Source organism: Lagopus muta, chromosome 4 (genome assembly GCF_023343835.1).
Source record: "Lagopus muta isolate bLagMut1 chromosome 4, bLagMut1 primary, whole genome shotgun sequence".
NCBI classification, from domain to species: Eukaryota; Metazoa; Chordata; class Aves; order Galliformes; family Phasianidae; genus Lagopus; species Lagopus muta.
In genome coordinates this window covers 62,032,409-62,058,966 of record NC_064436.1, presented here as the reverse complement: position 1 = coordinate 62,058,966, position 26,558 = coordinate 62,032,409, and the positions used below count along the sequence as shown (strand labels likewise).

Sequence of the window (26,558 nt, the reverse complement as noted above, 5' to 3'; positions counted from 1 at the left end):
GGGTGTATTGCAGGAGAAATAGGAATGGAAATCTGAAGAAAAAGGCCTCTTTTCTGTTCTAAAAATTAGATTCAGAGGGTGCCAGACATTGATATCAAATACTGTTGGAGCTGGGATACACAGAGGTCACAGGCACTTTTTGAACAGGCATTGTTGCCCTGTCTCTGTTAGCGTTTCCAACATATGCTGGTATAGCAAGACTGAGTGTATGCCTGGCTTGTTCTGCTAGTCTAATCCAGTTTGTAGATTGCTAAAGATGGAAAATTTCATTATGTGCAGAGGAAAATTCAGCATTGTCACTTCTACTGCTGTGATACACTCCCACCTATCCTGGACCATTCAGAAAGGGGGAATGGAGTCAAAGAGAATAAATATGGCAGCTAGGTGCTCTGATAGTTAATAATGTAGGGATTCCTTTAGAGCTTCAGCTTGCCTGGAAAAGCTGTTTCCTTTGACTGTGAGCTTGCTTTGTATGCTGCACTACCAACATCAAAATGGTCTTTAAAAAATGGGATTATTTGGGCTGAAAAAGGAAAATTTTTCTTTCATATCAACTGTTTTTTTTGTTTGTTTGTTTGTTTTAGTTTGTTTTACTAACTTAACCACAGCAACGTGTAGCCTTTTTCGTTCTTCCCTCCTTATTAAATAATTCAGGGATTAAATATTTTTTGTGTTGATCAAGTTGACTAACTTGATTGGATATGCAAAACCTTTAGTTGTGAGGAAACTAATCTGTTTTATCTGTTATTAATTACTTTCTCTAGATAATTACAAACCCTACTAAAACTTCTGCCTAGGGAGGTGGTCACCATCCCTAGAGATGTTCATGAAATGTTTAGATGTTGTACTAAGGGACATGGTTAGTGGGGAAATATTGGTGGTAGGTGGATGGTTGGAACATGATGCTGGAGGTCTTTTCCAACCTTGGATTTTGTATGGTTCTGATAATGAGCAAGATAGCAGACAATATCCTCTGTAATTGCTGAATGTGACACAACTATTAGTGCCACTTGAAATCTGTGAGCTTTCTCTTGTGATGATGGTTTCTTTTGTTATCTGGTTTTGTTGCTGTGCCCAGCTGGAAACAAAATTGTTTATAAGAGACCATACTGTTTTTCTGATGAAAATTATTCCATCTTCTGTATATCTGTTGATCTTTCTTTAGGAAAAGAAAGTACCTTCAGTTAAAGCAGTTTTAGCTGGAAGGGCAAACTTACTAAAATGTATGAGGAAAATCACCTATATAGCACTGTGTTCAGTTTTGAGCCCCTCCCTACAAGTGAGACATTGAGGCCCTGCATATTGTGTCCAAAGAAGGTCAATGAAGCTGTGAGGGATCTGGAACACAGGCCTTATGAGGAATGACTGAAGGTACTCTGGTTATTTAGACTGGAGAAGAGGAGGCTCGGAGAAGACCTTATTCCTGTCTAAACTACCCAGAGGGACATTGTAGCGAGAGAAGGTTGACTTCTTTTCCAAAGGTATTTAGTGTTAGGACAAAAGGTAATGGCTTTAAATTGCTTCAAGCAAGGTTCAGGCCAGATATTAGGAAAATTTCTTCTCAGTAAGAGTTGTGATGCATTTGAACATGCTGCCCAGGGAAGTGGTGGGGTCACCATCCCTGAAGGCATTCAAGAAGAGGGTAGATGTGGCACTGAGTGATGCGGTTTAGTGGGCATGGTGACAGGTCAACAGTTGGAGTAGATGATCTTCAGAGCTCTTTTCCAACTTTAGTGATTCCATGATTTTATTTTAGTAGTGTTTTTGTACTTCTATTTTATCTTGTATTGAATAGGCAGAAAGAGGTCCTTTTGTGATGCTTCATCTCTGACTTCTGGACTTAATAGCCTTCTAAACATCAAACTTGAAAGCAGTATCTTTCTGAATAGCTGATCTGGGTCAGTTATAAGGGTATAAAATAGTTTGTTTATTATAACTGTAACTTTATTATGATTTTTGTATTTGTAGGATGAAACAATTGTAGTCTTGATGAAATTCCTAGTGAGCTCAGTGAAGTCAGGACACATTTTACAGGTCATTTATTAGCTTTAAACTCTTCTAGACCTGTTAATTATTCCAATAGTTATTGCCTCTAATGCTGTGCTTTTCAGGGCTTGTAACTAGAATTTGTGGAGCTTACCACAATTTTGAAAGTCACTGACACTTAAAATTGTGACTGTGTTGCATTTCTTCAGGATTCTCTATTTGATGGAAGGATGTCCCAGACGTTTTCCAATCAATGTTTTCCTTCTCTTGTAACGCAAAAACAGAGTATCTAACATAAAAATGCTTTTAAATTTCTATTCATGTATTCTTTCCATGTCTTTTTTGATTTATTCATTTTATGTTCCTTTTACAGATCCAACTACAAATCCGGCATATTCAGAAGAAAGATTGGCTCATGAAGCTTTGCAATTAGAGAAGCGCTTGAGCTTGCTGTCTCATACAAGTCGCCAGGGCAGCGGAGGTAAGTAACTTCTTTAATTAAATATAGGTGGTATTCCCTTATTTTCTAAGCTGTAGCAATGAACCGTGTATACGTAATTATAAGATGATGAGCTTTAGAGGAAAAAAATAAAATAAAATAATGGTCAACATGTTTCATTTAGGGTATTCTTGTCCTTGGCCGCTTCAGTCACTGCTGAGTAATGTGGTTTATGACTAAATGCCACTGACCCTTGTGGAAGTCTCTCTTAGTTAGATAGAGCTACCAGACTGATGTAATATTGTAATACGATAGAAAAGCATGCCTGAGTTTTTTTTTTTGTTGTTTGCTTTTTAAATCCAGTCTCTGTGGTCAGTTATGTGGCTGAATGAGGAATCACAAAGTGAGCTTTTCATATTCTGTTGAGTTCTGCACAGGAAAATTAAACATTTGTGAGAAATTATAATACCAAGAGTCTCTGTAGGTTTGGGAGGTCATTTGCGAATGCCCTGAAGAAAAAAATCTTGCAGATTGCACATTAGATCTTTTTCCTGTATAGATACATAAATGTAGTAGCATTCTCACTTCTGTTTGTGTCTGTGTTGTATTATTGTCTTTTAGTATGGATATTATGGAGAAATACAGTGCAGAAGACAGCAGAGAACAGGACAGTCTCAAGTTTGATTTTATTTTTCTGTTTCTAACATGTATTTTGATGTCATTCAGATAAGACTTGAGAAAAAAGTACCACAATCTTCTGGTTCATTCAATTTCAATAGAAATTTGAAATCTTTTATATGTTTCTGGATTACATTAACAAGTTTGTGGATTTTTTTTTTTTTTTTCAGAGCACCTTCAGCTATTCTGAAAGCTTGTGACGATTCCCTGTGATATAAGACTGAAGTATTTAAAATAAAGCTAGTTAACTGTACAGTAGTGAAACACATGTAAAAGACGAGAGCTGGCTGCATGAACTCTAAAAATGTAGTCCTGAATGCAGTGTATTACACAGCGTGGTAGGGTTGTGTTAAAAATATTATCTTCCCATTATTTTTCCAGCAGAGATAGGGATAATTGCAGGAATGATGGCGTTCCAGTAGAAGACCCCTCTACAAAGCAGATGGAATATCAGGGTTCTTTCTGTGTGTACTCGCCCTGATTCCATTCTGTGTGCTGTGTTTTAAACATGGGCTGATCTCTTTTCTTCCTTTTTTTAGGAGATGATCGAAGTCTTTCAAGCTCATCTTCAGATACCAGCCACTCGGATGTTAGCGTTGGGAGCAGATTGACAATTTGGCCTGAACAGTCTTCAGCCAGCACTTCGCAAGAGAGTCATGGACTGGCAGCTGCAAAGGGCATTCATCTTGGGGAAGAAAAGATCCATCCCGAAGGGGCACGTGGCACCGCTAAACCGCCTCCAAAGCCCCTTCGGTCCAGACAACTGCAAGAGATAGGCCGTCAGAGCTCATCTGACAGTGGAATAGCTACTGGTAGTCACTCTTCTTACTCTGGAAGCTTCTCTTCCTATGCTGGGAGCTTGGACATCTGCCATGGCGATGAGTTTGGATCATTGCTTAGCCTGCCATTGAACTTTCCTTCGGATCAGAATTTATGTACTTGTCCTCACAGTGAGCCTCAGAGAGGTGTGGGATCAGAGTATCAGGTTCCCAGCTCTCTCAGACATATTTATGATATACCCAGGAGTTTGTTACAGGCAGCTGCTAAAGATGTGCAACCCAAGAGTGCAGATTCCACGCTACCCAAGGACCAGGCCCTGCCTCATGGTGCTAATGATCCAAAACTGCTCCTTCCACACTTAGAAGCACAGAGGGCACCAGAGCACAGCCAGGACAGAGGGAGACCGTCATCCTTACTCCCAGAAAGCACCAAAGACTCAAGTAATGAGGCGTGTGTGGATTTTGTTTCGAGGTGGTCAGATTCAAAACCACCAGGACAGGTGTCAGACTCCAAAAGTAGTGAGTTAGCGCCACCTAGTGGAGCCTCAGCTGACCCCTATGACACATGTAGCCCCCACCTTGGGATGACAAGAGCTCTTTTTTCAGCTTGTCCAATCTGTGGTGGACTAAAGGTAAATACCTAACGCTGAGCAGATGCTAACAAGCCTTACTTAATATAGCATGATTAATTTTAAATGGCTTAACTTACAAGTCATGTTATTTCCTTTATCATTTTAATTAAGGTAATTATATTTGTATTGTTTATGCTCAAGTGGAGAGGCTTCATACATTATTTCCTCAAAATCTATGCCTGATCAAGAGAACGCTTGAATAATATAGCCCATCAATCGTTGCTTTTACATTGACCAATTTTTTTCTTTGAGTGTATGTGAATAGCTTGCAGTGACAGAGAGAGAAATTACAAAGGCACATGAGAGGGCTGAATTTGTCCCATAATGATAATAACTTGGTATGGAGAGCACTGGCCTGTCTTGCTGCTGGTATTTCAAAAGACAGAAGGTTGAGGCTATGTACTATGTGCTCCTCTTTGGAATGGCTGTAGCATTTTTTTTTTTTTTTTTTTCTTCATGTTTTTCTTTATTGTTGTAATTTGTGAGCATATATTGCACAAGAAGAAGGCAGATTAGTGAAGCTTCTTACTAGGGAAAGAGAAGATAGTCTGGTTAGCATATCAGTCCAAGACAAATCACCTTATTGTATTTATAACTGACCACTGAGAGATGCTTTAGGGGATCTATTCAAAAATCCATTACTGATCTACTACTGGGCAGTGCATTTATAGGGAAAGTTATCCTTGATCACCAGTCACAGAAGACATGGAGGTTCATACACTTTTCTAAACACATAGTTACAGATATTGTCAAATGTCTTTATTCCCTCTAGAGTTCTTTCTGAACCCTGTTAAATTCTTGGCTTTTGATTGCAGCAAGTTTTTACAAGGCATGGAGAAAATATTTGTTTTTGTCTATTCTGGAGAATACTTTAGTTTTGGTAAATAAGATGAAGGTAAAACTGTCAGAGCTGCTGAAATGATGGTAAGGTCAGAGTGTGTGCTCAAATTAGGAATGTGTGAAGTGGGGATTCAGCAAAGATTTTTGTATGAAGGATTGAATACTATGGTTCAATTGTGTATTTATTTTTTTTTTTAATTCAGCTGGTGGGATTACATAAATACTGCTATGAAAAGGACTTGAGTGCATAGGAAGCCATAAAAGAAATAAAAAGCCTTGAGGGGCAGTTTTCTTCTTGTGGTGTGTTATGCATTTGCATCATTGGCTGTGTTCATGTCTGAAAACAAGAAAATCCTTTGTGCCTGAGGTGCTTGTGTAGCATCTGTCTCAGCAGTGTGAGAGGACCTTGGACATTGCCCTGTATTTGTGTCATTTGGGAGGCAGGAAAATGCTTGAGTAGCAGGATAAGGTTGTGTCTACGTTCATTGTTAGGAACAGTGTTCTTCCAAGGCCATCTTTGCAAGCCCCCCAGCCTTATTTTGAAAGCTTGACTGGATGCAAGGGCTGAGGTTCAGCCTCCAGCTTCTGCTGTTTTTGAGCTGAGGAAAACAGTTTCTGCTGCTGGCTTTTTGTGTCTGCTGTCTCAGTCAAAAAGAAGTGGAAAAGAATGCGTGAAAGCGATTCCTAGAAGGTCTCTACTGTGAGAAGAGCAAGCCCCAAGATGGCTTTGTTGTAGCAGGGGAGAATTAGCTGGCATGGAGTTAGCTCACATGGCCTAAATATTTCTGGGTGATCTCAGTTGTCACTTCAGATATGCATTTATTGAAACTTACCCTGGAAGTCTGTGGCAAACAGGCAACTGAAAGTAAGGATTCTGTTCTATTAGTCAGAACATTTAAAGGCAAAATTATGCTGCTCCTCTTTTAACTGCCTGTTCACTTCCATGACATACGCAGCCAGATCTTTTTATTTTTATATATATTTGTGTGTATACATATAAATATATATATATATATATATATATATATATACATATATATATATATATATATTTTGGTGAAGAGCCAACAGGTTTCACATTGATTCTAATTACCTATTAACATTAATTAGTAAGAGTGTCAGGAATAGTCGCTATTTAAGCAAATTTAGTGACAGAGAGACACTGATAGAACATTCTTACCGACTCTGTTTTTTTAATGGTGTTTTCACATTATGTGCATGCTTGTTTATTTTTTCTTTCTTTTCCCTTTCTTCTACTTGACTGGAAGTATTTGGGAAAGAACTTTCACTAAAAGGAATGATTGGACTCACTTTCACTTTGGAAAGAAAAAGTAACTTTTAGGTACATTGTCTTAAACTGTCAAAATAAGTTCTTTTATCATTATTTAATGGATGCTTTGTCTGGCTTTTCTCATGCTGAATACAGTGAAAGCACAAATCTACGTGATCTAACTAAAAATAATAATTGTTTCTCATGCTTTGATCAGAATTAATTTGAGATATGGTTAGGGCCAAGGGAAGTTCATTTATGAATTAATGAGACACCAGGTTTCACACTGACTGGAATTCATGTTCAGAAGGCTTTACTGGGCCAGTGTTTGGAGTGCCTTTGCGATTTCAAATTAAGCTGTTAATTAAATTGTGGTGTTGTTTTTTTACATGCCTACTATTTAAAGTGAGTGAATAGCAGGAAGCCTGCAGCATGAGTAAAACAGGTATGCCTTTGTTTGCTACCTTGGATGCAATCTATAGCAAATCAAGGTTAGGTTTGGGCATGTCATCTTTGTTTTGGAACTGAGAGAAGCTATGTGAAGAGCTGGAGGCAGGATGCAGGGTGATAACACACATATGTGGAAGTGATGGTAGCATTGGTGATGGGGATTGTCTAGATTAGGAAGCACCTGCTCTGCTAGTGGCAAAGTTGACGATGAACACAGAGGGATTCAAACAAAAAAGGAGGAGGGAGCCTTTCTGTTTCACTGTGGATGAAGAATAGCACAAGCATGAAACTACTAAATTTTGCTTTTTTATTTCTATATTGTATTTCATAATATGCGTCGGGGATTAATAAGCAAATATACAGGGTGTTTTGCTTTCTGCTGTATATGACTGTAGTGTGCACGTGATGTCCCTCTTTATAACCTTTGCAAGACGTGCCTTCTGCTATGCAATTTTTGCCTAGGTGATTTCAGTGCTATAGATTAATGCCCAGATGAAATCTGTGTGTATTTTAAGAATATTTTAAGCTCAGAATGTTGGATTGCTGTGGGATTTCTAAGTAAGCCACCGAGATTTATTATTAGACTTATTCAATTTTCAGCTACTTAGTTGCTATTAATTTGAGGACTAGCATTATACTGTACTGTTTGTTGCTCTGTAACTTCATTTGATGCTGTAGTTTGAGAAACTGTCAACACTTTTTATAGGGTGTCTTTTTTTTTTTTTTTTTACACCACCACTGTTTGTAAATTTTCTTAGAAGTCTGAAAAATAAAATCCTTTTCCAACTGGTTTTGTCCTTTTCCATCTGACAAATACTGCTTTTCTTTTTTCTTTTTGTCCCCCGACCTTCACCTTCTTGCAATTTGAATTAATATGGGATGATTATGGCTGTCTCTTCTTACTGCTCAGTGTTGTGTTCAAATGAATGAAATGTTGACAGCTCAAAACGTGCCTTTCAGTATAAATTACTTTTATGCATTTCTGTCTTACTGTAAACTCATATTTACATTAGTTGGAGTTCTTATGTACAGACTTGTTTACAGCTTCAGTAGTAAATCTGTCATGATAGAGGAAAAAGGAAAGCATCAGTTTGTATGTATCTCTTATTATCAAACCTGCACTGGTATTCAGCCACCTGAATATTTTAGTTGATCATTTAAAAATGCCAGACTCTCCTTGGAGACAGTTGTCTTAGATCAGGAGCAGATCTGCCAAAATCCTCTGTGATGTTTGTATGTTTCCACTGCGCCTCAAACTTTGTAGCACTCAGTGTGTCTGCAGAAAGCTGAAACACAGGAATGCTGTGGTCACCATGTGTAGAAGAACTTAGGGACTTTCTTAGGTAGCAGAATCTACAGCTCTGAATGGCTAAGATCTCCCTATGCAGCACAGGGAGATCTGACACCTGTGCTGGGGGGATGTGGATTGCTACTTACATGGGGTGCTGCTTTGATTAGCTGATAGGAAATATAACTCATTTAGTCTGTTCTATAGAAACTGCTTTATTTTGCGTTGTACTTTGCATGTGCACGTATGTACTGTGATCCTTGAGCAGGCACTTAGGCAGCACTATAGGTCCCTGCAGGGCTTTTTAATAAAATGCAACCTTTGCTGAGTGCAGTCTGTGAGTAGACCCAGAGCTACGAATATCTCTGTTTCTGTTGTGCAACGTAGACTGGGGAGATGATGCATAGAGAAGGCTAGATCTGCTTTCCATTCTTGCCTGGACTGATCTAACCAAGTCTGTGAGCTGCCTGTGACTGGGTAGGGAATGCCACGTCAGCCTCCTAATCTTGCAGAAGACTCAAACTTGGATTTTCTCTCTTCGTTGTAGATGCTGCTGCTTTTGAGAGCAGTGAAGTGTAAACTTCTGCTCTGTGAGAGGCAGCAGCTGCAGGCTACTTTGTTACATTCATGTAACTGAGAATGGTCTTTTTTTTTTTTTTTTTTTTTTTTTTTTTTTTGGCTTTTAATCAGGTAGTAGTATTAATGTAGATACTTAAGCAACCACACTGTTGCTATATACCACTCAAACACAGCTTTGCTTTTCCTCTTGCAGGCATTACCTCTTTCTCCACGAGGTTTGAGCATCTTATGCTGATCTTGCAGTGTGTTTCCTGCTTTCTCTTACAGTGGAGGAACTTGATTACTAATAATCACACACCATTCATATTTATTTTCAAAGCTTTTTTTTTTTTTTTTTTTTTTAAATATAGATCTATATTGATGTGTGATGCTGTAACATTTTATGCCTCCTGTCACCTTCACAAAGAAGCTCCATGCTGTGTAAATCTTCGGCTAAGAAAGATGCATTTATAATCTTTTATGTTTCTGTTCCTGCTTGTACTTCTGTTTTAATCACAGAGCTCTGGGCAGTTAGGCAACTAACGCCGTCAAAACTATAAAAGGAACAGTTCACACCTCATAAGAATCTGGAAGTCAGGAGAGCTGGCATTACTGACCTCAGCAACGATGTGTTTGTGAGGCTCTCTTATGTTCTGGCGACTGCTGATTCTGGGTGCTCTTAGCTTTTGGCATGAACTAGAAAGCTTGCTTTGTGCTTTCTTTTTAGGTTTAATTCCATGTATTATTTAAGTCCTGACTGTGAAAGTTAAACCTGCAGTTAAGTGCACCTGCCATCTTGTGTCACTGCTTAATGAAGGAAGTGTACATGCTAATAATTTCGTATTACATTTTGTGTAATTTCGTTTACAGTTATTGTAAACAACTTTGAAACTTTTGTGATAGTGTTGTATTTTCTTTTTTAACTTTGCATAGATTTGAAGAGATCTTTAAAGACACTGAATTCCCCACAACATCTTTTTGAAATAGAAGTTATCTCTGATCATTGCTGTCCTTGACAATGAAATGCAATCATTTTTGGTGCTGTTTGTCTGTGCTGACAAATGCATCCAGCACCATCCAACCTAAAGTTTGGAGCAAAAATATATTCTCCAGTTTAAACTGACAGAGGAAAGGGGCATGAAAGAGGTAAGAGGAGTGGCAGACTCAGAAATTGACTGACTTTATTTTCCTTTTCATAGTTTTAGCTAGGGCTGCCCTAAAGTTACTGCCTTCCTCTTACAGAACTGCTTTTGAGTCCACTTATGCACTGTTTAGAGATGTCGCTTATCAGCAGTTCACAAAGGAGGAATTATTTTTTTCCTTGCTGTTATTTTGTACAATGCTATAATGCTTATTGGCAATAAGCTTTACTCCCATATAAACAAGAGACCCAGCTTCCATTTTACTTTGCTGTTGCTGATAAGGGCTCATGCAGTTGACCAAATGTTTGCCTAAGGAGGTCACCTAATGGAAGTGACTTTGGATTTGAATTATTGCAGTGAAATAGAAGACATGCCCATCCTACAACATTTGTGCAGATTATTTTTGCCACTTACCTCTGATCTAAATAATAATACTGCTCTTGGCACTTCTTGAGATCAGACATTAAATGAAATACATACCGTGTGTCTGCAGTGGGGAAGGAAGTGCCTGCCTCAGAACTACTGGTAAGTGAAATGGTAATAATGCCAAGATGGCATATTTCCTACATGCTTTGAATGCAGACAGCATAGCTCAGCAGAACTCATTCTTTTGAACCACACAGAAACGTTGCTGGATTGCTTTTCTGTCAGAGTCTGTGAAGACATTGATAAACCACAGTATTGACCTTTCATCCATTGGTATGAATAAATAGGAAAAGCTACTTCCTACTATAAATAGAATCAAGCTGGATGACAGCTTTTGTTATTACTACAGCTGGCCACTACTTATTGCTCTGTCGGGAGCAATAGCTTTTCAGGAGAGAAAGAAGGAGGTGGCTTCCAACAATGAAAGCTGGAAAAATTACTCCCTTTGGAATGTAGGGTTGTTGTGTTTGTTCTGTTTTGTTTTTTGATCCAGTTGTAAAGAGACTCATCAGACTGCTGGCAGTGTGGCCAAAATGAAAAGGGAAAGGTTTTTTCCTCTCTCTTCCCTCCCTTTTTATTTTTTTAAATTAGAAATCCACTTACTTCTGGAAAAGACAACAACACAACAACTACAGAATCGTACAAAATATCAGCAGACAGCATTTTCTGTTTTCATTTTCAAAAAGAGAGAAAGTAGAATTTACCTGCAGAGGCAGGCACAAAAAGATTAGGAATAGGTGGAAGCTCAGATGGAAGCAAATGTAACTACAGCACCAACCCAGACTGACTCTGAGATTTGACTCCCAAATAGTTTATTTCCTTCTGTAATATGGTAAACAAAGTCATTTAAAAACAAACAAACAAAAAAGTAAAAATCACTTGGCAATTATTTCTGCAATATGATGGTAACATTTACTAATATTTTATTTTTAAGATCACAGATTGAAGAAGGCTATGCAGAAAATACTCAGCTTTGAATAAAATCTACTGATACCACAGAAATTGCACAGCACAGGGAAAGAATTGGTGAATGTCAGCAGGATAGCAATCATTCGGGTGGGATATCTGGAGGTTTGACAGCAGCTTACTGTGAGTAGATGGAAAGAGTGAAAAATAGATGCTCAGTAGGTGTAGGACCTTTCCTACCAACCCTTTTTCACAGAGCCACTTAAAACTGGAAGTGTATGAATTTAAAAGGATGAAATGTGTTCCAACTAAATGACACAAACTTTATTTTTTCCACAATCTATGGCATTGCATGTGAGAAGAACTAGTTCTGGTAATGCAAGGTGCCTGGTACGCTTAATACTTCAAGGTATTTATGGAAATACCATCAGGCAGTTTGATAACATCCCATATGGATTTGTAGTCTGATTAGATCCATATGGGGTTGAACAAGATGATCTCTAGAGGTCCCTTTCAGGCCCTACAATTCTGTGACTCTGTGATAAGGTATCAGTCATATGAAGAAATTGTGTTATTGATGAATTCTTATTGTTTCTAATATGAAAATTTAACCTTGCACCTAGTGATAAAGATCAAGCAATGTTTTCCAATGTTGTCTTAGTAAAGTTTCCAATATTGTCTTAGTAAATAACAGCATATGGGTAGCCAGCGTGGTTTTTCACGCTGATTAGCAAGATAGCAGTTGTGTCAACAAACCTACTGAAGATAAGATTCTCTATTAACTGTTCCACAAAAAAATCTCACTGAAATGCATTTGAAGAATGAATTGTTGAAGCATATTTATATATTCAGAACAGAATGAATACTTCCACTAAGCAGAAGGGCTTGTCAGTATGGGTAAGGCATTCTGATACGGAAGGAAAACCAACGCATGTTTGACAAAGTTTCCAAGATAGACTATTGAATTTGTCCTGCAATTTATGTATTGCTTTGTTTAAGGCAGACTCCCGGTAAGAGCTTGTGATGATGAAATGCAGATGGCAGCATTTTGGGCAATCTCTCACTTTTAACTGAAGTTGAATCCCAACACATGCAAGGGAGATAAGAAGTTGGAGATTTAGACAGGTCTAGTAATTTTGGGTTATGGTCTTAATACTATGGGTCCAACCAACTTTGGTCAGTGCATCTCCATAATACCTACTAGATTAGTATTTACTTTCCAAGTCTATTGTCAGGATTGATCAGTTTGTCTGCAGTGATTTGAATGTGGAGAATTCTATTCAAGTACTAAATAGATTATTAAATTTGATGTTTCCCAGGCAGCAGGGAGAGAGCTAGAAAGCCATTTGCCTTTTATTTGAACTGTGAACAGGTAAGGAACTCATTAATAAGAGTCACTAAAGAAGAAATCAATCTGCTAAGATGGAGCAGTTCCTATATATATTTTTTTAAACTGCTGGGAAGCCTATCACTAACTTTTATAATTTCAAATAGCCACCTCCCAGTGAATTCAAGACAGAAAAGTGCTGATGCTATGGATATGCTAGTTCGCAGAAAATTTTTCTGTCTTTTTGATGTCTGTCAAGAACAACAGAACTGAAAAGAAGTTAGTAATGAAGGAACCTTTGCACACAGTGGATTTAGAGTCTGAAGATATGGCAGTTGAAAACTAGTTCTTTATAAACATGGGATTAATCAGGGAATTGAACTATTTTTTAGCATTAAGAAATGTCCAGGGGGCAGCACTGAAATTCAAGCAAAGCTTGAGGGAGGAAAAAAAAACACATAAAAGCTGACATCATGCTTATCAAAAAGAGAATTTCTGTGTTCTGAGGAAATTTGCCTTCTCAATATCTGCAAATGCATGTATTGTGCCCTTAAATTACTATGGAGAGACTTGTTGCATCAAATCTAAGGGTGCTTGTTTTGTTTGTTTGTTTAAATAAATAAAATCATTTTATTTGTTGTTATTTGAGGTGAAAGGCAGTTTTACCTGTATAGAGAACAGGTGAAACTCCAAATCTTCTTCATTGTGTGAGGTGTGAGAGCAGGTAGCCACAGGGAACTTCTGTAGCAGCTCAAGCTCTCTGAAGAGCTGCAGTTGAATATTTCAGCTTGTCAGTTGACCCATCTTAACAAGTAGATACTGTTGAATTTCTGTGATACTGGTTAAACTCAGACCTAAGTGTAGGAATTCTGGGTCAGAATCAAGATGGCACCAAAAATGTTAAAATTATTGCATCTGAGCAGTTGAGCCAATCTTTTTTACAGTGTAAAAAATAGCTTTTCCCCCCAATTTTTACTAGTTTTTTTTTACTAGTTTCATGCAACATTTTCACTACCCTTCCTCAATGACATTGTGGGAAGGGGGACTTCCTGGATTCTGGCTATCCTTGCTGTTGTAATAGCATTCTGACTGTTGAAGTATTCCTTGGAAAAACTCTGACTTGCTTCAGGGAGTAATCCAATTCATGGACATAAGAGTGGGGAAATGTTATGTGGAGCTACCATACCATTCTCATCCTCTGTGCTTCAACTCCAACAGTATTAGCTGCATCGATGTCTGTAACAGTGCACACTGGTTTTTTTTGGTCTGCAAAAGTTAGACTAAGGCTTTGTAGGGTGTGTGGGGATGTTAAGATCCAAACAAGTGACTATTAATGTGATCTCTGTGATAAATGATAGCCAGGATGGGGTGAGTGAATACCAGTGTTATGTACAGATTCTGGGCTGTACCAAAGATTGTCTTTTGCTCTGCATGTAAGCTTCCCTTTGGTTTAGCTTTTATGTATTTCCACTTTCCCTTTTGTAAAACAGGATAGATGAAAGAAGCCAATTGTGAGCAACTCTTTGCTGCAGCATCACAATCCCACACAAGTCCAAAGGTTAGAAATAAAAGGGGCTTTGAAATTGACTTTGTGCTCCTAAGCCTTGTCACATGAGGATATCGGACTATTCACAGTACAAACTGCAGCAGCCAGCTGTCAGTCAATTGAAATGACTGTTTCAACAGCTGGGAATCAGTGGGACATGAGCTCTGGCTGTGTTCCCTCTCCCCTACCACATCCTTTGCAGCAGTTTGGATTCTCTGGAATCCTCTGCTAATTCAATGTTGATTGGAAGCAATTTTGAATGTACAAGAAATTCGACACTGGAAAATATTAAGGAAATATAAGCCTTTTCCAGACCTGGCTTATTGCAAGGACAGAGAAATGTTAAGTGGGCTGTATCAAGGCTTGTAACTGAATGCCTGAGTCCTCTGTAGAACTAGCAAAACTACTGGATGAAGTTTGCAAATTCAACTCATTCCTTGAAACTCAAAGTCAAGCAGAACACACGTGCTATGGAGATAACTGCTATAGAAAGCTTTGGAAAGCTACAGAAATAATTATACCTAATAATTTATAGCAGTGCTTTCCAATGTGGGGAAGGTTTGCGAGCAGCTTCCATGCATAGTTAAGTATCTGTATGCTTTGAAGATGTGATGCTTAATTATAGTTTCATTACCTTTGACAAACCATAATTTCAGTGATGGCTGAGCTTGTCTTAATCTTACTATTCTGAGTTTTCTTTCCCTTGTTTATCCTTTTAGCGCCCTCCATTTCTTTCTAATAATGATCACTGTTTATCTTGTTAATCGTTTTTCAGGGAAAAGTTGACTAATCTTAGCTGTAAATATGGGATTGCAATTGAAACAGAAGGAAAATGAATGCAAAGATGGTATTTCAAGGCTTTGATCTTTGTTCTTCATAGGTCCATAATTAAGCCCACTCTAGTTCTCTCTGTGTGGAGCAGGATGCACAAGGTTTCTTTTCTTTCTGCCTTTATGTGGAATGGGCTGGAAGGAGGGAATCAAATAGCTAATGTAATGCAACTTGGCATAGTTCCTTGACTGCAGAACAGGCCCCAGTGTATTTTTAGAGCAAGTACAAGCTAAGCTCTCAGTGTTGAACAGAACTCTTTGAGGGAAGTAGTAGCAACAGAGTGTTCTTAGAGCAGTCGCTAGGTAAATATTTCAAAATGGTAATAACAGCTTAAAGTAAACTTCTCTCTCTCTTTCTCCTTGAGAATCTGTAGATTTGATTTTTAGATTTTTAATTTGTTATTAATGTTTGAGATTTTCCTTTGCTAGCTTTTGGTATATCCTATATTTCATCCCTTGTTTGTCACTTCAACTATGATGGTGCAGTTGAATCCACAAGTTGCCTTTATTTATTTGCAAAAATTTCCCATTTTTTCCAAGGTGGGTGGCTTAGTTTTAACGTCCTGTTGCAAGGAGAAAACTTGTGTAAAAGGAAAACTTTCTTTAATTTAATAAGAAGTGGAATCAATTTTCTGCTAATTGAGAACTGTTTAACGAGCGTAGTTCTGCTAATGTAAAATACTTTTCAGTACAGTTGCAGAAGAACTATTTTTCAGTGAAATATGTTAGATGTTTCTTACATGAATTAGTTTAGGTTCATTTCATTTCCTCATCACAGAAGAAATAGTTCTGTGTCAATAAATTATTTGAATTTTTTTCTTACATGTCTCTTCAGGTGTAAATTTACATAAATCACCCTTTTCCTAATCAAACATCTGAATCCTTTTGTGTGTGCATATCTCTCTTTGTGTGTGCATGTCTCTCTGTTAACGACTGTCCTTTAAATTAGTATTCAATCTCTCCCTGTTGAACAGTATTTTTCTATTGACTTCTAAAATCTTGGTATGGGCAGCAGAATTCTGTTATTTCTGGGATGTGCTCTTCTAAGAAAGTGTAGGGAAGCACTTCTCATTTGTCACGACTTCCGAACTGCACAGCTATTTCTGTGGTATTGAGGTGCTCAGTGGTGGCACTGTTAATCTCGTGAACTTGAAAATACAAAAGGAAGGGGTCATGTGAGGTGCTGCATCTGGTCCTATCCTTTACCTCTTCTGTTTCTTTTACATGCAGAGTGAGAAGGATGGGATGCAGACAGCATGCTGCTAATTATCTACAGAGTGAACTCTGTTCTTACTCATACTTAATTTACCGCCATCTGAGCCTTATTTTCAGTGGTACAGTAGTTTTATCTGAGTCTCTGCCCTGAGTGGATTTCATTTGTACAGAAAGGGTGGAATTTCATGGATCTATTTTACAAGGAAGCTCAGGCCAGCAGATGTGGGGAAATTGAATGTATTTTAAAGGTGGAATGCTCTTGCAGTAGTGTAATGCTACCCTCTGTTGGAAATTAGAATATCTGGAGTATAAACTGGAACACATAGGGAAGTGAAAACTGTTCGCATGCATGCCTTCATTTCCACTGTACACGGATGGGACTTCAGAAATGTCAGTCTATTTAAAAGGGCATGCTTGGTGTAAATAGAAAAGCTTTTTACCCGAGCTATCGTAACTGATTTTAAAACAATCTCCTTTTCATGTTGAGACACAGCTGTAGGCATAAAGGTTGCAATTTTACTGTCTTTCTGTGAGAATACCAATATATAGCCCCCTATAATCAATGCTGATTTTTATTGCTCATAAACACCTATCTGTTCATAAAGTCTTTGCTTCTTTTGAAAGGAAAATACATTGTTTTGTTTTGTTTTTTTGCGTGGCTGAAGTTGCTGTGTACGCTATTCAGCAGTGTTATGAATAACAGCACTCATCTTCACCTGTGAAAACATGAATGGTTAAACCAGTGCTGTGGGTTGCATTGCCATGCCTTCAACAGCCAGAGCAAATGCATATTTGAACTTTTTTGATTAATCATTGCAGCTGGATTTTTTAGGAGAGGTGGCTTGACTAATGAGACTGACTGAGCAAGGCTCTGAGAAGGGGAAAAGGGAATGGGATGTTATAATGAAAGCCTCCTTAAAGTGTTGACAGCACTGTCTTGAGTTAGGAGATCTCCCAAGTGTCCTAAGCTTAAAAATTAATTATTTTCATCAAATTTCAGAATAGATCATCTGCTTCTGTAAAGCACAACAGCTGAGCTGCAGTTGGAGGGAAGGTAGTGTACATGATTTTTATTGCCTGGAGGAGCTGGCTACCAACTTGGCCCTAGGAATATATGATATGATGAATTTAACATTATATCAGGAGACGTATCTGCCCTGGATCTTAAACCTGAATGTCTCTTAAGAGAACTATCATAACTGGAGAAAAAGAAGTGACGTTTCTGAACTTGAACGTATTCGATGGTTTATTTTAATGGCAATTGTGTAAGGAGCCTTACATGTCCTGAATGTCAGAATGATTTTATTTGATACATCTGGTGAAAGACGAGACAGTGAAAGCTGATGTTAATTGAATTTTATTCTGTATCTAGCATCAGTTCTTAAGTGTATTTGTTCAAAGTTCTGTACTCTGAAGTCAGGAGATGCTATGCTCCAGTTGTCATGTTTGACAAGTATACCCTTTGACATTTGCATATGCTCTTTTTATTTCTTGTAAAGGATTGGTTTTAGTTCCTGCCTTCTGATTCCTGCATCAATTCAAGGCATGTTTGTCAAATACAATGAGCTACAATTAGTGTCTGAGGCAATTTGCTGTGTCTGGCTTAGCTATTTCTTCTGTCTGGTTGGAACCCTTAGCCTATCCATAGCTCCTGCTTTGAAAGACCTCTGTTATGAGCTGGGAGTAAGAAGTGTTCTGTTCATACTCCAGGATCTTGGTGCTGTGAGGTCTGTCAAGCTGCTTAAATGAGATCCTCTGTTCATGAATGCTAATAATCATTTGCATCTGGCTCTTCATTGGAGTGGCTTTTATTGACCCATCTTGAGGACTTGCTGCTGTAGTGTTTTTATCTATGGCCTGTCACTGTACCTTGCAGTACCTCTATGGAACAATTAAGTGCTTCCACTTCTATACAAGTCAGTGCTTCTGATTTTCCCCTGTGGTTAAATAGGATGGATACTCAAATTCGCAGACATATTCCTTCATCTTGTCTGAACTGGAAATCATACCAATTTTTTCTTTGAAGAACCATGAGAAAAAAACACCCTGTGAAAATAGCTAAAACAAATTTTAAGACAAAAGAGTCGAGATCCGTGTTTTTGTGGGAGGTACTGTGTTGTTTCTTAAGTTTTTGTGGTTTGGGGAATTTCTCTGTAACCATGAGCACTGCAAACTGTCTAGCTGATGCTAGTGCTGTGACTGTTTATGCTGGTTCACTGCTGTGTACCTTCAGACTTTGCTGTCTACAGGGGTGAGCTATTATAGGCATGGGCCAGCTGTTCCTGCTCTTGATTATTATTTTTTATTTTTGTTCTAGTCTAGAAGCATGCAATCTTGACTTGTAGTAGTGCTTGGAAACAGATACGAGCTTTACTGATGTGCTTATGCCAGACATTTAATACGTATTGGATTGTATTGCATAGCTGTCTCCTTCAGTAATCTGCCCAAACGTTTTTGTGCATATCAAGATATGTGTGTGATGTAAAAAGGAAGTTATTTAGGATGAAAAATGAAGCCCCTTACTGTTAAGGAATTGACAGATTTACAGTTGCTCATGCTGTCTTGATTTTGCCCACGTGTATGTCCCTCTAGGGCAATGAATGAGACAGATGTCCCAGCATAAAAAGCAGTGTGTGACAGTGCAGAACTGGATATCCTGCAGTTACACAATCCTGGTGTAACTCTTTGGTACAGAGCAATTCTGGGTCCATTTCTGAAGAGCAAAAGGCAAGAACAAATCATGTTGCTTGTCACTCTGTCAGCTCCCCCGTGTCTATATATTATTATCAGTGTAGGGCATTAAATTGGTCATTTTAGTGTTGCAACCAAGACTCCTACCATCTGAATTTTGGAGTTTGGCTACTAACTGTAAATGACTTTCCTTTTAAGATGTTAGCTAGGGCCAGGTACTTTGGTTTTTGTGGTGGCTGTTCCAGAAGGCTCAGTCCAGCCATCTTTCCTTTCTCTACCTAAATTGAAGTGAATGGAAGGATCAATTATCTTTTAATTTTGTCATATTCGGAGCTCCAGTGTGAGGTTACTGGTCATATTCTGGCAAATTGCTCATGTCTGAAAGGAAGCCCATGGCAAGAAGAAAAACAGAAGCATACATAACTGGCATAGAATCATAGAATCCCCTGTGCTGGAAGGGGCCCATAAGAATCAGCAAGTCCAAGTCTTGGCTCCACATAGGACAACCCAAAATCAGACCATATGTCTGAGAGTATTGTCCAGATGCTTGAACTCCAGCAAATTTTCTGCTGTGACCACTGCCCTGGGGATCTGTTCCAGAGCCCTACCACCATCTCATGAAGAATCTTCTCCCAGTATCCACCCTGAACCTCCTCTGTCGCAGTTTTATGCCACTCCCTCTGGTCTATGGTAGTTTGGGCATGGTAGTTCAAAGTCCCCACTGAGATGTTCCTCTATCAAAATAAGAACAGCACACAGATCTGGACAATAAAACAATACTTTAAATTCTTTCTCATCTCTTTGCTTAAACAACACCTATCACTCATAGCTTAGTTGAGCTGCAATTACTTGCGGGTTTTAGGAGGTGTGTTTTAGTGTGACACTTGTCTTGCCAGTGCCACTAAAATCATCAGCTTCACGCTTCAGAAAATAGCTGATATTTGGGTTTTGTTGAACGAACTGAGGTGTTTCTGAACTGATTTCAGCAATCTTTCTGTTAGCTGGCAGCTGGCTTGTGACAGATGAAGTTGAGTAATCAGAAGTCTGTGGCTGAAATTGGAGCACTGCACCTGAAGCATATCATGGTCAGGGGTTTCTGTTTCATTTGGAATTGTTACGAAATATTATGAAAATTTAATACTTTTGTATTGTTTGTTCCAAACTTGATCAACTGCTGGGCATTGTGAATCAGGCCATCAAAGTGTTGCATTAAAGGTTGCTCCTTGTGTCTGTATTTATTGACCTTTCCTGAAAACTTTTTTTCCCTGTGACAGCATGGGCATTCCAACTTTAAACTTTTCTGTGGCTTTGCTCCAAGAATAAGTCATAGCCTTTCATCTTTATGATAAATATACATTAACTTTCACTAGGAACTGATTTCTTTATGCTGAAATATCTGAGCTTTGCAAACCTTTGTGCATGTTCAAGTTTTTGTTTTTTTTTCTGTTTTCTAAAAGCAATGTGTTTTTGTGATGCTAATTTCAAAGTCTTCCTTCAGGATTTCCTATTGAATCCTTTGCTCCTTTGTGAATCTGCACACGGTCCAAGATGCTATAGTCATAAACTACATAAGTGTAATCTGCTGCCTCTTTTTGCATATAAATAAGGATTCTGATGAAGAGCTATCAGCTGAGTTTAGCAGGCATGAGAATATTTGCTCATGTATTGTTGGAGAAGTCTGCTTTTTTCTTTCTTCAGAGGTCATGATGATCTTGATGGTCTTCAATTGAATAAACGGATGTTTTGCATGTCCTTGACATTGCACAGTGGCTTTAAAATTGAAGGAGAGAGAAGATTTACTGAAAATTAAGTAGCTGGACAGTTTTGCAACGCATCCTCTCCATTTATAATGTTTTTTGATGTGTGGTGACAACAGTTGCTACTATGGCTGTTTCCTCTTTCAGAGAAAGAAGCTTAAACCTTCTCATCTTTGTTAAGTCTTTCTGAGAATCCAGAGTGGGACAAAGCTTCATGCATCTGCTTAGACAAATGCAAATGACACCTAAGAGACTGTACATCTGGCTCTTACTAGGTTCAGAATTATGGAGCTACTAAAAAAAAAATGTAGCTCAGCTGAAAGAAAAGCTTTATTTCTAAAGATGCCCAAAGGGAATGACGTAAGCTGTGGGCTGATGATGTGTGTTTGAAATATTGACAGTAATCAGGCAAATGGCATTTCGTTCCTCTTGCCAGTGATGATGGACCCCAGCTCAATATTACAATCTAGAGAAGCAGAGCTGAGCTGGTCTCTTTCTTGGAAGAGTGGTTTCCTTCTTCTTCTTTTTTTTAATCAGCTATGTTTAAAAATCTGAAAGAAAAATGTTTTTGTTCTTTGAAAGTGTATGTTTTATACCCTTGGGGCCAGTAGGAGGAGGAATTAACCTCAAGGTGAAAAGTGATTTGCCCTTTAGAGAGAAAGACTGCGCTTCATATTTGTGTATGGTAATGTTCTTCAGATGAAGACTGATTTGGTAAGCTATATATTTCATGAAATTTAAAGTGAACGAAATAAAATAAAACCATTAAAAATGAAAAGGAAAGAGAGAGGAAAAAAATGTAACAAATCAGGGAAAAAGATATCTTTTTTTTTTTTTAAATTGTAAAATTAATTATGTATTATGGTGGTTGTTTGCAAACAGACAAAAATGCTAAAGTTTAGGTTCTGCTTAAGGCAGTGAAACTAATCTATGAATAATGATTCAGCGTATCAAACTAGTGCTTTTCCTAACATCCATCACTGAACCCTACCCAAGAGGTTTGGAAGCAGAACTTAAAAAATGAGTGTCATCTGACAGCAGCCAGATCACTGTCAGAGTTAAAATAGCCCTGCACACATAGTTCATGATGTGTGATATACAAGTGGTACATATCCACTTACTGTGGGTGTTGTGGTGGAGTTGTTTGAACTAACCATGCATCACATATTTCAGCACTCAGCTCTTGGGTCAGAGATAATAAGAAAGCACTAAACTACATTTGAAAGATATTTGACTTAAATTATGTTATAAGTATCAGCAGATCTGTGTGATTTAAATAAACACATCATTAGTTACTGTCTGAATATCATACCAGTCATAACAAAAGCATATTACAGGAGTGAGGTCACCTACTGATTTTTTTTCTTTGCCATAATGGCAGTTTGAGATCTGTATTGTACTTTACATTTGAAAACTGTGTGTTTACATTATGCCACAGTAATATAAAACTTCCTCCTATTGACAAAAGCATGTTTTGTCTTAGGCATATAGAATTAAAAAAGCTTTAAAGTCACTGATCCCATTCTGTCCAGTGAGTTGCCTCAGCAGCAGCCACTGTAAGTTAGCAAAGTCTCTCATAAAGTGTCAGAGCAGGAGACTTCATGGTTGCAGAAATAATGGAATAAATTCAGTGAAACGAAAATGAAAACAATGATTTCATAGTCTGAAAAATCACTTGAAAACAAAAGGCTCATTTTATTTTGTTATTATCTCTGACTCATTTATATGTAATCATATTTGTTTTTTCTATTTATTTGCTCTTCTCTTTACATCTAGCTGTAATTCCAATGATGTTTTATCATTGCCCAATATCAGATGTGTGAAATTACATCAAACTTCTGCTTGCCTTTATGTTTCTTTTGTCAGGTATCATCTAATCTCCTTCGAATGGCTTTGAAAGTATTAATTGTGATTTTTCTGTCCAACTTTCATCTATTAATACCTTAATCACCTAACCTGTACTTTTAAATGAAAGGCTATTTAGAATTGATTTTGTAAGACTGACTAGGATTTCAAGCCAACAAATAAGTTCAATTGTTGAAGAAACTGTACTTAAGTTAGTGACACATTTAATTTTTGGTTATTTCTGTGCAGAATAAACAGAAAATGAAGGCTTGAATTCTGTGCTCACATGCAGAAGTCGGAAGACCCTGCTGACAGGTTTTAAGTTGAATTAAGCAGCACACTGCAAAAAAAATTTCTGCAACTGAAGCATTCAGCACTGGAAGGCTTCTTAATCCTCCTGGTTCTTACCTGCGCAATGCTGGGAAGAGGAAAAAAATAACTGAACTTAATTTGCAAATAAATCCAGTAGTTACCATTTGGATTTACAGGAGGAACAGTGCCGTTCAGCACATAGTAGCTGATGCTGCAATAAATAACTTCGCTAGAAATTAAGAAGAAAACCAATTATAGTGAAAATTATTCAGTTTATTACTTGTTTATGTGCATCACTGCTGCTTCTAAGATCTAAGGTTGAAAGAGGACTCCTGTCTGGAGGCTATGGATAGAGAATGCAAATGCTTTCTGTTTTAAAGAACTTGTAACTTCCTTACAGGCTTTCTGTTTTCTGTCTGTTATTTCTAGCCCTGCTTTTACCATAGTTTAGGATATTCTGGTCTGCAATACATCTATGGAAAAAAAAATTCTAAAAAGATTTTTTGTCTTGCTGTCTAATTTCACGCACCAACCACAATCCCTGAACGGCAGCAAAGCTGCACCAGTTCTAGAGACATAAGGGCGGAAGATGAAGACTTTGTCCCCATCCTCAAACAATTTTTTTTTGAGCCCTTGCAGTAACATACAGTTCCACCCCTCCAAACCTGTTGGTTACAAAAAACAAACACAAAAAATTCTTTATTTTTAAAAGCAAAAACAAGTTACCTGAACGTTATGAGATCCTTCCTCAGTAGTAAGATCTGAATGTTGTGCATTTTGATGCTGCAGTCTGCCACTTTCAATTCTATTAGCTGGGTTAGCAGCTATTAACTCTGGGACAGCATATTCTGCTTTATATCCACAGTCATGAAGTGAGGGAGATATTTTATATTCTATATTAATATATTTCCCTAATAAATTATTGGAAGAAGGAAACGTATGCTTAAATATACAATATAATACCCGTAAGAGTTTCCAAAACTCTCTGTACTTTGCTTGTACAGGTAATTATGCATTGTCCCCCACTGAAATCCATATCTTCTGTGGTGCAATACAGTAACTATAGAAACAAATAACATCTGCTATGTTAAACAAATACAGATATATGTGTTTAAATAAAACATTGTGGGATTTCTTTTTTCTGTTTCTCTCCACCCCACCCCTTCTATATGAACAGTTGCTCATATTCAGTGTCTCTCATGTTAAGCTTACAGCTTGCAAAAATCTCCGTAAACACAGAGATCAGTTTCCATGATGTGTGTTACCCCCCTGTTCAAGGGTGGTTGTGTTACACATTTTAAAACTGTACTTTAAAAAATATACCCCAAATGGTCCAAATAAGCTCTTTTCAATGCATATTTTATTGTCTGAAAAAGAATCATTGCAATCTTTTATTGTTTTGCATGTCATGCAAGTTTCATCAAATCCAAAAGAGCCTTTTCACTTACTTCAACTGAAGCTGGATCCAGTTGCTAACTGACAGTTATTCTTCTATGTTACATTTATAATTTCTGAAATCTAGAAAGCATCTCAGCAAAAGAGATTGTGAAGTAGTAAACAAAGGGAAAATAATTAGTATACCATCAAGAAAATAATCTCTGATTAAGAAACTGCAGCACCATTTGAAAGCAGCCTGACAGATTATTTCACAGAAAATGCTATGTCTGGGTTGGTTCAGTGCTCACATTTTTTTTCAGGTATTTCTGTGAATTTCTTTTCCTTCCATCTTGCTGCATAGTGTCACCTTGTTCTGGGCTAAGCAGTGCATTATGTAATTAATGTTACATCTCCATATGTTTGCCCTAAGAAAATATTGTGTAGGAATTAGTATGACTTGAGCTTTATAATACAAAAATCTATTTTGTTTCCTATTAAGAAATTTGGGGAAGTAAACACGGTGCCTATATAGAGATGCCTGTATATCTTGAGTATATATATATCTCAAAAGCTTCCACTTCTTAGGAAAGCTTAGGAAACAGCGGTCAGAGGTCACAGTGTGTGTATTTAAATTAAGAAAATTGCTGTCCGGTGTTAGCATAAAATGGAATTTTACTTCAGTGTAACCGAACATTATGGCTCAGTTCTGGTAGCCAGATAGTGTTTTTCACTTCAAAGTTCAGAAGATGCATTTATTAATCAAAAAGAATAGATTGTGGTGATGAATTTTTGCTCTTGCCAAGAGCCCAGAAATAAGAGATCTCCTTGGCAGCATGGGGATCAGCAGCACAGAGCAGGCTGACCTTACAGCCTACCCTGATGTTGCAGCCCATGAAAGGCCTCGGTGCTGTCTGGAGGTGATCAAAGTGTCACTGTTCCTGACCATCTCTGAATGACAGTGTGTGTTTTGGGAGAATCCTGGCCTGCACATTCTGAAATCTGCTTACTGTTGGATGTGACTGGGCACTGGTACTTTGCAGCTGCCTGCTTTGAAGTGCCTCAGCTGCCACAATACCAGTATGGTAAAGTAGCTGAGATGACACAAAGCTTTGATACAAAGACCTCTATGTCTCAGGTGGGATTTGTAGGCAGCCTGAAGTCAGTCTGGGCTGCAAGCTAGGATGTGTTGGTTTTATGGAACCAAACAAATGCACCAGGCTTTGGTCTGCCCACGCCTCCCACCCTGAGTTCACAATGTTAATCCTGTTACTCCAGCTTGCTATTATCTCTGTCTGAAAATCAAATTTGCTGCTTTTTGCAGTCAATTCAATTGTCCTAAGCCTTATGATGTGCGCTACAGGAATTGTAAAGCAGTCAAAATGAAGTTAGCATTTGCTAAGGTGTGCATGCATATTCTAAACACCTTCAGGTTGGAAAAATCACTGCCCATGTTCTGGATTTGAAAAGCATGTGTTAAGCTTTTGTGATGGTGAAGTGCTTTGCTCTGTCATTCTTCCTATACTTTGTACAGTTCCTATTTCTTGTAAAGATTCTAAAATTTTCTTTCTTTTCTTTTCTTTTCTTTTTTTTTTTTCTTTTTTTTTTTCAAGGGATCAGCAATATTACAGCCAGGAGTCTTACCAGCTCTACCAGGTAGGAACCACTTAATTATTTACTTTGTTAGTACATACTGATGCTTAAGACCCAAATGGTGATGAACAAAGCATTATATTCAAGGAAGAGTAACTGAACTTCCCTAATTTAGAAGCTTGTGGTTGGTTTTGCTGCTGCAATTCATGAGACTGGCATTTATGAAGTAGTCTGTAATCTATAGAGTCTTTAGTTGCAAAGATTAATGCATTTGAATTTTTCCTTCCCTTTATAATCAAGAAGTTTGAATTTATTGGGTTCTTTATCAAACTGTGCAGTGCTTCTTCTGTTTATGTCCCCAAAGTCAAGGTGTTCTTTTTAGGCTATATGAACACCAAGGGCAAACTTGATTTGTATTTTCAGTATAGATACAATGATTTCTAAATAGCACAAAAACCCAGGAGCGTATCCTTACCAGACAAAACATGGAGCTGCTTCTCTCCTGTCTGCAGAAATTCTAATTGACAGATAAATCAGTAAAGGAAGGAAGCTGAGTATCTTGCCTTGAAAGATTTAGGCAAAGGTAACACACTGTCTTTGCGTTGTAAATCTCCCTATCAGTGGAAGGTGTTGATCATCTGGAGTTTGCTGTTTCATTTAGTCAGAGTGGTCTG

The 26,558-nt window shown here is 37.9% G+C and overlaps 1 protein-coding gene across 4 annotated transcripts in view; it reads left to right on the top strand.

Annotated features, from left to right (window-relative positions):
* DOK7 (docking protein 7) overlaps nucleotides 1–26,558 on the top strand; it is a 66,712-nt gene that overhangs the window by 20,216 nt on the left and 19,938 nt on the right. For all 4 annotated transcript variants that reach the window (XM_048942440.1, XM_048942438.1, XM_048942439.1 and 1 more), the window contains 3 exons: nucleotides 2,360–2,467; nucleotides 3,643–4,514; nucleotides 25,905–25,947. In XM_048942440.1, the coding sequence (XP_048798397.1) occupies nucleotides 2,360–2,467; nucleotides 3,643–4,514; nucleotides 25,905–25,947 (1,023 nt within the window). The remainder of the gene's footprint in view (nucleotides 1–2,359; nucleotides 2,468–3,642; nucleotides 4,515–25,904; nucleotides 25,948–26,558) is intronic.